This window comes from Rhamphochromis sp. 'chilingali', assembly GCF_963969265.1.
Source record: "Rhamphochromis sp. 'chilingali' genome assembly, chromosome: 18".
Taxonomy (NCBI): Eukaryota; Metazoa; Chordata; class Actinopteri; order Cichliformes; family Cichlidae; genus Rhamphochromis; species Rhamphochromis sp. 'chilingali'.
The window spans coordinates 538,125-548,268 of record NC_137945.1 but is presented as its reverse complement, the minus strand read 5'-3'; the positions used below and the strand labels follow the sequence as shown (position 1 = coordinate 548,268).

General features: G+C 47.3%; 1 protein-coding gene across 2 annotated transcripts; it reads right to left on the bottom strand.

Moving 5' to 3' along the window:
- Positions 1–1,986: 1,986 nt before the first annotated feature.
- Positions 1,987–9,006, bottom strand: LOC308386171 (zinc finger Y-chromosomal protein 1-like). 2 transcript variants are annotated; one of them, XM_080865520.1, is made up of 4 exons: positions 8,809–9,006; positions 8,141–8,357; positions 4,184–4,498; positions 1,987–3,976 (listed from the first exon to the last, which is right to left on the bottom strand). In XM_080865520.1, exons 1-4 carry the CDS (start codon positions 8,980–8,982, stop codon positions 2,592–2,594), a joined length of 2,091 nt encoding a protein of 696 aa, XP_080721646.1. In that variant the 5' UTR covers positions 8,983–9,006; the 3' UTR covers positions 1,987–2,591. The 2 variants fall into 2 exon arrangements, with proteins under 2 accessions (XP_080721646.1, XP_080721645.1); XM_080865519.1 differs by having other exon boundaries at positions 1,988–3,976; positions 8,141–8,360.
- Between the last annotated feature and the right edge of the window lie 1,138 nt (positions 9,007–10,144).

Genomic DNA, 10,144 nt, shown 5'->3' with positions numbered 1-10,144 from the left:
AAGTAACTTAAAGAAGTCCAGACGCTTTTCTTTGCAAGCTCCTTTGACTATGATGACCTGGATGACTGAGAACCTTCACAGACATATGGCTAATGTGGTTTGGGGGCGGAGCCTGAGGCGGATTGTTTTCACCCTGATACCTGGCTGACGTGTTTGCACATCATTCCTTCTGTGCTTCGGTTTAATGAGGCCTCCGATGCTGCAGCTCCTTCGCCTCATGACATGAACATGACCTGAACGTGTTCTGAGCATGTGCAGAAACCAGACGAGTCTGCTCATGCTCAGAACACGTCACATGTCTGTGTTTGATGGAGCCTCTGCACATTTATGTTCCTGTAATAAATGTGGAGTTTTTCTGTGTTTTTATTGTTGTAATGTCGGTGATTTCAGGTGGTGATCCAAATGTTACTTTAAATACTGTTTGTGTTACACTGTCGCTGCAGCTCAGTCTGTCGTGAGATAGTTTCGCTTTAGCAAGATGTGATTCGGGGCGTGAGAACGTGCTGATCACCTGACCCTGGGACAGGCGAGACCAGCTGAATGGCCTCAGTCTCTGGGTCAGGTGACTTCTCTAACCTGCTGCTGTGTAACACCACCTGTCTGCAATGTGCCAGTAGCTTTGCATCTCACTTTAAACCAAGGCTGTCCAACTCCAGACCTCCAGGGCTGCTGTCCTGCAGGTTTTAGATGTGTCAGCTGATTCAAATGGCTAAATGACCTCCTCAACGTGCCCTGAAGTTCCCTAGCATATCGAGACTCTCCACACCGTTACATATGTAATGGTTTCCCTGGGTCTTTTCCTGTCTCTCAATAATAGAACCAAGGTTACACCATAACCATACGTTCTCCAGAGGCCTGTTAATGAACTTATCATATGATTCAGGTGTGTTGACCCAGGGTGAGAGCTAAAACCTGCAGGACACCGGACCCTGAGGCCTGGAGTTCCCCACCCCGGCTCTATAACCTTGGTTCTGTGATATAACAACAGACCCTGCCTCCTCTGTCAGCTGGAGTCGATACTTCCTGATGTGAAGGTTTCTGCATGTTCTGATTGGTTGGAGAATAAAGTGTCCAGCTGGGTCCATTTTACCTGAATGTGCTGGCGCTCAGCGGTCACAGAGGCTGTATGGATGGCGCCCCCTGCAAGGACACAGCTGAGCTGTGAACCAATCATTGAGCTGTACAACTGTCTGAGATCATGTGAATAAATTTGTACCTGCAGATAATCAGTGGTGATGTTTGACTTCTTTGTGTGCAGCATAGCTGTTTGCTCACAGCTGGACTGAGGTTTCTATTTACACGAGACAACAGGTGCAAAAGTCTTGAGCCACCCCTTATCTCTTTATACAGGTCTTCTGTGGACATTGACTGCTTTTTCCACTCCTGTCCATTACTTGTACCTGACATTGTCACATAGGGCTGTGCGATATGACCAAAATCTCATATCCCGATATAAGACATCTATCGTCCCGATAACTATATAAATCACAAAAATTTAACATTTTCTGTAAATTCTGTGAATCTCGGGCAGCTCGACCTGCCTGAAGTGTTTCCAGCTGAGCGTCATGTAGCTGGAGTCGAGTGTTTTAACTGATGCATGAAACGACACATTTTTAGACACAAGTTGTAACGGCGCCGTTTTCTTTGTATTTATTACACGGCGTGCTGCGGGGAAAAGCCTGTTCTAACGTTTGAGTCTAAGGTTTATTTTTTAGCACCTGGCATCTTTTTTTGATTCTCATCCGTAAACACTCTGCATCTTTCACGTGATTCAGTTTATTTTGAAAAGTCTCAACAGGATCTTGAGCTTTATTGTGAAAGCTTTATGTGGAACATAAACAAGCGGACACGCGATGGTGTTACCGTCGTTGTTGCTAACGACAACGCATAAAAACAGGTGCTTGTCTGTCCGTAGTGTGGTTATATTAAATATAAGAGAAAGAGAGAACTTTAAGAAATTAATAATAACTACAGTGACATCAGAACATGAAAAAATATTGCCATAAAGTTTATTTTGCAACACCACGAAACAAAAGATAGCGTAAAATGAAACGACAGATGTTTATATATCGTCATCGATATATATCGTTATATCGAACAGCCCTAGTGTGACATGTCTCTGAACTCAATCATTCAAGCATTAAAAGGCTCGTAACGCGAGGGATGAGTGTTGTGTCTGCACACCTGAGCAAAGAGCCAGGTGTATGTTGTTTTTGTCAGCTCTTTGCTCCCAGCAGTCACACAAACACATTTCTTTAACTGACCCTTTAAACTGCCAAAGATAACACAGTTACACTCCTCCTCCACACCGATTGGTCACCGTCAATATTAATGAAATCATGTGACTGAACCTTGAGAAACCACAGAAGCAGTGATTTAACCATCTTTAATGAAACCATGATACAGACAAATAAAGTTTGATTCAAACTCCTTCTACCATAATCTCAGCTGATCTGAGACCAGCCCGCCAGCCAATCAGCTGCCTCTGCTTGTCTTTGAACATCATGAGACCCTCTGAGAGCTCCGTCTGTTTGTCAAACCCTGCAGAGCTGCTCGGGTGCATCAAGACTCCGTGAGCGCGCTCACTGCTGTCAGGTGGCGTCCAGCTGCTGAGCGGCGTCCATGTCGTCCTCAGACAGTTCTGCCGCGCAGTCCACCACTGTCTCCTCCTGTTTGTACGTCAGAACCGCGTCGTCGTCAAAAAGGATGGGCGGGGCCTCCTCGTCTGGCGGTGTCCCAACACCGTGCATGCGCTTCCTGTGCTGCTGCAGGTTGCCGTGGCGGTTGAAGCGGGCAGAGCAGAGGTCGCAGGCGAACGGGCGCTCCCCGGTGTGGATGACGACGTGCCTGGCAAGCTGCGAGCGACACTTTTTGTCCTTGCCGCAGATGTGGCAGACGAAACTCTGCGGCAGGCGCGCCCCATTGGCATGGACGACCTCTCGGTGCCTCTTCAGGTGGCTGAGGCGGCGGAAGCGGCGGCTGCAGAAGTCGCAGGCGAAGGGCCGGGCGTCGCTGTGGATGGTGGAGTGGCTTGCCAGCAGCGACCGAAACTTGAACACCTTGCTGCAGACGGTGCACGGGAACGCCTTCTCAGAGGTGGCGGTGCTCCTCCTGCGGCTGGCACTGGCGTCGCCCGCCCTGACCCGCAGGTGCACGCGGACTTGGTGCTGTTTGAGGCAGGTGGCACGCTGGAAGCTGCGCAGGCAGACGCCACAGCGGTGAGGCTTGTCACCTGTGTGGATGCGGGCGTGAGCAGTGAGCAGCGCCTCAGATTTGAGCCGTTTCCCACACACGCCGCAGGCAAACGGGGCGTCCAGTGGGCTGTCTTCTCCATTGACATGGTTGCTGTGGACCAGGACTTTGTGGCGTTTGAGCTGGTACTGGCGAGCGAACTTGCGGCCGCAGATGTCGCAGAGGTGCGGCCGCTCGCCTGTGTGCGTCTGGAAGTGGACAGCGAGCTGCGACCTGCACTTAAACTCTTTGCCGCAGAAGTCGCAGAGCAGTGAGCTCGGCCGCGGGGGCTCGGCGGTGCCGTCCACGTGCACGACCTTCTTGTGGTGCTCAAGGTCATTGGCCCTCATGTAGGCCTTGGGGCAGAGGTCGCAGCTGTGCGGCTTCACCCCCGAGTGGATGACCTCGTGCGTCTTGAGCCGCGAGCGGCAGCTGAACGTCTTGCCACACACGGCACACAGCCACGCCTGAACCTGCCGCTGTTTCTCCCGTTTGGCGACGCCGTCTGGATGCAGCCGATTCAGGTGGTGCTGCAGGTTGTCGCGGCGATTGAAGCGCAGTTCACACAGGTGGCAGGCGAACGGCTTCTTCCCCGTGTGGATGAAGGAGTGGCGAGCCAGACTCGACTTGTTCTTCATCACTTTGCCGCAAACGTCGCACACGGTGCTGTCGAGCTCCAGCTTCACTGCGGCCACATCCTGGGAGTCCGCCGGCAGGGCTCCGGGAGCCGCGGGGAGCGCAACACCTGCAGGGACACGAGAGGAAAGACTTAAGCCAAGGATAACATCAGATTAATCCTGATTTACACAAGAGTAAAAAACAACCTCACGACGAGTTAAAGTCGAGTTAATCCAGAGTTAAAGCAGTCTAAAAAAAAAATGTGAATGAGTGGAAATAAAAATTTTAATACTTTTAAGCTACAAATATTAAACGTCAGTAAAATCTGACTCACCTCCTTCAGATGGAGTCCAGGTGGGGTCAGCTGTGACGTCCTCCTCCACTGTCATGACCTCCGCCTCCTCTTGTTGGTCAGTGTCAGATGACTCGTGGCGGCGGCGGCGACTCTTTTTGTCAGTATTGGAGCTCTGAGGTACCAACCGTCTCCTCTGAGTCCTGGACTTGGCTGGGGTGGGTTCATCGGAGAGTTTGGGGGCGGGGCGGATGATTCTGGTTCTGGTCCTGTTGGTGGTGCAGTGCTGCAGCAGAGCGCCCCCGTCTGGTCCGTCAGCTCGGACGGCGATGCACTGCAGCAGCATCGCAGACGAGCCTGCACACAAAGACCGGCGTCAGAGCGGGACGAGGACCAGGACTCAGAATCTGAGTCTGTGATGCAAACTGACCCACAGAATCATCACTGACGGGTTAATCATGGTTTTATTCGTGTAATACACAGACTACAAACACCACTATCACTACTGTGCACTATTTAATTTACCTGCAATAGCCCACACTGGAAATGCAAACACTGTTTATTTTTCTAATATTTTTATTGCGGGTGGGACTTTAATGCGTTAATTGTGATTAATTCATTTTTTAAAAAAGTTACTAATTTAATCGCACTTTGCATTCCAAGCAAAGGGGAACTATTGTCAGTGCATGATTTCCTTTTATACCAATTACAGTGATGCACAAAACAAAGCTACAAAGAATCAGAAGAAAGCACATTGCTAGGACTGATCAGAGGCAAATTTCATTTCCAAAGACTACCCAATGGAAGCTTTGATAAAAGTGAGGTTTTGTGCAAACTGTGCAAAAACGAGTTTGGATACCACCCAAAGCATTTCAACCTTACGGTACCATCTAAATGCAAAACATGTTTCAGGGAGCACAGAAACTGTGGGAGCTGACCAAACTTGATGAAATGACTGGCTTCAGGACCAAAATTAGTAAGTCAACATCGGACAAACTATGTTACTATCTCCCATAATGGATTGCTCTGGACTGTAGACCACTACCAGTGGTAGAAGATAGGGGGTGCTACAGTTTGCGTCAGGTGATCCAACTTTCCAACTGCCTGAAAACTGCCTTTTTGACACTGAAAAGCAAAATGAGATGTATTACAGACAGCCCTGCAAATATGGAGGAACTACACCAGGAGCAAACAAGACTGGGGCAACAGAAAGAGCCACTCATACAGGATATTTCCACACGGTGGAATTCAATCCTGTATGTGGTGTCTCGTCTGCTAAAGTATCAAGAGGTTGTTTTTGCTGCTTTGGGCAAACAAAAGCACAAGCTAGTCATTTTAACTCCACCAGAGCTGGTAAACCACCAAACGCTGGCCACTGTTGTTGAGCCATGCAGGTAAATAAAACTATTTTTAACTTATTGTTACTGTTTCTTCAAAACGCTCTGTAGTTGACAGTTATTGTGGAGATGAATAACGACTTTCTTGAACTGTCTACTACAGGTGTGTGGCTGAGCTTCTTGGAGGTGAGACATGTCTCATGTTCAGTGGTTTTACCTGCTTTCTGCCACCTGCATCTCACCATGGAGGTCTCTGATGATGACTCAAACTACATGGTGAAATCTAAGACCGCCTTCACAAAGGACCTGTCCCAACCATCAGTGGCTCCCGATAGCTGCTGTGCTTCAGCCACACTTTAAGGATTTAAAGCAGTGCTCCCCAACCCCCAGGCCACGGACCACTGTCATTTGGTACCGGACTGCAAGAGTTGAGGCTCAGGTGTGAAACTGATGGTTTTCAGGGTTTTTATCGTTAACTCGGTTTCCCTGGGTCTTTTCCTGTGTTGTAGTTGTGTGTCTTATTTTGGAAGAAGAATGCACACGTTACCATAGCGACCAGAGAGCATTAAAGGGCAGAGAGGAGGATGTTATTCTCAATGTTGCTGGCGCATTTCAGGAGAACGCTGCTAATAAAGTTACACAAGTACACAGTGAATTAGCGTTTATTATTTTATATACAAAATACCACCGTTTATGCCTTGGTCCTATCATTTTATTTTGTTGTATTTATCCGGGACACCTCAAAGGCCGGTCCGTGGTGCAAAAAAGGTTGGAGACCACTGATTTAGAGTGTCTTGCAAGGGGAGAGCGAGAAGAGGTTTGGACCAGCTCTGCTGCAGTAACAGTGTAACAATGCCACCACAAAGGAGCCAGCAAAGACAAAGAGCCTCCTCTCTGATTCAGATGAGGAAGCCCTGTGTAAAAGGGCCCTGAGTTTGTACACAGCAGAATCCACCATCAGCCAGACAGACTGCATGCTGCAGTGGTGGTCCAGTTGAGCAGCGACCCACCTACACCTTCTGTCCTGGCCTGCAAGTATCTGATTGGTCCTGCCACTTCTGTCCCATGTGACAGACTGTTCTCACTTACAGTAACATAGCAACAAAATTAGAGCTGCTCTGAACATGTGAACAGGCTAGTTTGTCCAAGTAACTGGCTGAAAGAGACCGACAGTAAATAAGCATGGAGGTATTGTGAGTCCAACGGGTTTGTTATTTTTGCACTAAAATGTTCGATGATCACACTGTTTTAGCCTAATGTACAAAATAATGTTGGCTAAGGTTACTCAGAGTTTAAAGGTGAAGCTGCTCAAATAACCTTTTATGTTTCTGCCTTATTTTTTTAAGAAGAAAAACTGCACTTTGTTTTTATTATTATTGTTATTTAAAGACGATATCATTTTGAAAATGTACTTAAAGTAACACTTTATTTTAAGTCTTCCAATTTTATCCAGTGATATTATTTTTGTTTCTGTTTTGAATTGAAATGTAGTTTAAATGCCTTCTCCCCATAAATTAAAAGAGCTTGAGATTACAATAGTCATGTGCATGTCTATTATTTGATTCTGTCGCACACTAAATTCCTTTAAAATTAAAAAAATAAATAAAAACATTTGTGCTTCGGAGCAAATTTTCTTGTGCGATTAATTGAGATTAATTACAAAGCCTCTAATAATTATATTTGATATTTTTTTATTCAAATGTATACAGTGGAGAAGAATTGTGCACCTCACCCTCCTTATTTCTACATGTCTGCACTGAGTAGATGCTCTAAATCGCATTGTACATGTGACAATGATATTCTATTCTATCCATTTGAAACAAACCTGGTTCAATCATAACCTCTGAGGGCGGTTTACAGGGAGGCCGACCACCACTTTTCTTCTTCTGTAGTAATTATTTCTTAAAATCAGTTCTTATTAATATTCTTGTTAACGTTAGAGGGATGGTTGGCTCAACAGAGCTCTGACTTTTTGTCAGCTTGGCTACAGTGCTGAAGAGAAACCTGGGGTTGTTCTTCTTCAATCAGTGGATCGGGGCGAAGACGCTCAGGGGCGAGCGCCTCAGCACCTCACTTCAAAGTTCAGACTAAATTAGATCTATCAGCACTGACGCAACGATCTAAGCTGACTGATTAAACATTCCACCTTAAAAGCAGCCCATGAGGTAAAGGTGGAATTAAGTCCAGTAGCTTCTCGTGACGGAGACGCACCATCAAACACCTTTAAACCCCAAACTGCCAAAATCCATCAGAGAAGCTTCGCCGACCAGCAAAAACCTGGGAGTCTCAGCGACGTGCACGAAGTGCAAACACAACCAGCTCCAGCCCCCACACCAGCGAGCAGGAAGCACCGCCCAACTGGACCCGTCACTATGACGACAACAGGTGACAACCAACGGGCTTCAGAACAAAAGATGGCAGCAGGTGAAAAGTTCAGGTGAACCTCAGTAAGAACCGGAACATAATTTTATTTAACGAGCAGCAAAAATATAGTAAAGACGATCAGATGTCACGATCAGCTGACTCTGATTTTATTAGATTTTTAGGGAAACCTAAAAATCAAATAATTTACATATTAAATAAAGTTTAAAATAAAATCTTTTTTCCCCCCATTAAGTTCTTTGAAAGTTTCCTCCCTCCACCTGCAGGGCGGCGCTCTCACCTGAGTGTCTCCAGCTCAGCTGCTGACTCAGCAGGTCCACCTGGACGGCGGCGTCCCTCCTCTCTGCCGCCTCGCTCTGACAGCCCACCTCCTTCCTGTCCTCCTCGGGGCTCTCCCACTGGCAGCCCACCTCCTTCCTCCTCTCCTCCTCTCCTGCAGCTCCCAGCAGGAAGAGCTGCTTTTCTTCTGCGGGAGGCTCCATCTCCCACAGCGCCCCCTGCTGGTCCGAACAAACCACCGTCAGGTTATTTCAGCTGGTACCCGGACAGGAAGTAGTCACACTGACTCCGCCCACTCAGACTGAAGCGCGAAGAGTCACTCAGATCGATAACCAACGATTTCCAATCGATAAGAATTAACCGCTTAAATGTTTGAAGCTGCACCACGTGACCACGAATTCACTCTGAAGGCTTTAAAGAGCGTATGGAGTTAGACTCCTCTCGGCCACCGTACACACGCTAAAACAGCGCAAACTGCGCTTCATTACACAGCCACGCCCCGTCCGAAGATCAGTAACCTGACCGTTAACAGGCACCGACAATCTCATCAATAATGTGATCAATAACTTGATGTTTATCTATGATAGCCGTTAGCGCCATGCTAACAGCAACTAGCAGAGGCTAACGGCCCTTTGACCGGCAGAGGAGCCACGGAGCGGCTTCAGGTACCTGAGAGCGGCGGAATCCGGGGGGAGAGCTGCGAGCAGAGAACAGCTTCAGTATGAATCCGAAAACTCGGGAAAACAGCGAAACACAGCGGAACGGCAGGCCGCACACGCACTGCTGCTGCTCTTCTTCTGCTCCTCTGTAGCTTCCCCTGCAGCAGCTCAGTGCTGCCCCCATCTCAGCGGCCACACCGGGAACTCTTCTTCTTCTTTATATTGTTTATTGGCGGTTGGCAAACAGCAAAATGGTGCATTACCGCTACCAACTGGTGTGGAGTGAGCACCGAAATGACAAAAAACAAACAAACAATTCAAATCCTCCCAAACGAATGAGTCTGAATTAAAAACCAAAATATGGCCCGATAACTTTCACTTCTAGAGTTCTTGTGAAATAAATCAAGGTAGTCCAGTTTCACTTTCATATCACCAAGCTTTCTGATCAATTGTCTTCTTTTAGCATCATATTTCTGACAATGCATTAAAACATGTTGTGTTGTTTCTGGGGCGATCGTGGCTCAAGAGTTGGGAGTTCGTCTTGTAATCGGAAGGTTGCCGGTTCGAGCCCCGGCTTGGACAGTCTCGGTCGTTGTGTCCTTGGGCAAGACACTTCACCCGTTGCCTACTGGTGGTGGTCAGAGGGCCCGGTGGCGCCAGTGTCCGGCAGCCTCGCCTCTGTCAGTGCGCCCCAGGGTGGTTGTGGCTACAATGTAGCTGCCATCACCAGTGTGTATGTGTGTGTGACAGGTTGTGTAAAGTGCTTTGGGGTCCTTAGGGACTAGTAAAAGCACTATACAAATACAGGCCATTTACCGTTTTACTTCTTCTCTATTGCAGTCACACTTTCCTAAACAGTGTTTTCCTATTAAAAACAACATGTTATTCAAACCAGTGTGCCCAAATCTGAGTCGAGCTATAACCGTCTCCTCTCTCCTGTTCCTTCCTCTGCTTCTCATTTCGCCTGTTTTCCTTTGGATTTTTCATCCTTTACTCTCTTCCTCCCATTGCTTTTGCCACCTTTCTTTCATTTTATGCTGTATTCTACTCTTGCTCTCTGTCCTACTGATATCCACATCCACCAGCGGTCTCTTTGTAGCTTCCTTTGCCATTCTGTCTGCTATTTAATTTCTCTTAACTCGTCACTGATCCTTTTCCCTACCTTAAATTCAGGAACAATAAATGCTATCCCGCTTTGGTTGGCTGTATTCCTTGATGCATCTGTGTAGATTTTGACATAACTGTAATACCGATTAATATATTCCTGCACTGTATGTGAGTTTAAGATAAAAACCCCTGTTCTTGTTCTTTTTGTTCAGTAGTGTGAAATCTACTAAATCATCAGG

Bases quoted from the DNA above. Each gene is read 5' to 3' on its own strand.
- LOC308386171 (XM_080865519.1), bottom strand. From the start codon at position 8,982: ATGGGGGCAGCACTGAGCTGCTGCAGGGGAAGCTACAGAGGAGCAGAA. The intron at 4,499-8,140 runs GTGAGAGCGCCG...CTTTGTGTGCAG, and splicing joins GCTGAGCTGGAGACACTCAG to GCTCGTCTGCGATGCTGCTG. The intron at 3,977-4,183 runs GTGAGTCAGATT...GTGTCCCTGCAG, and splicing joins CTGGACTCCATCTGAAGGAG to GTGTTGCGCTCCCCGCGGCT.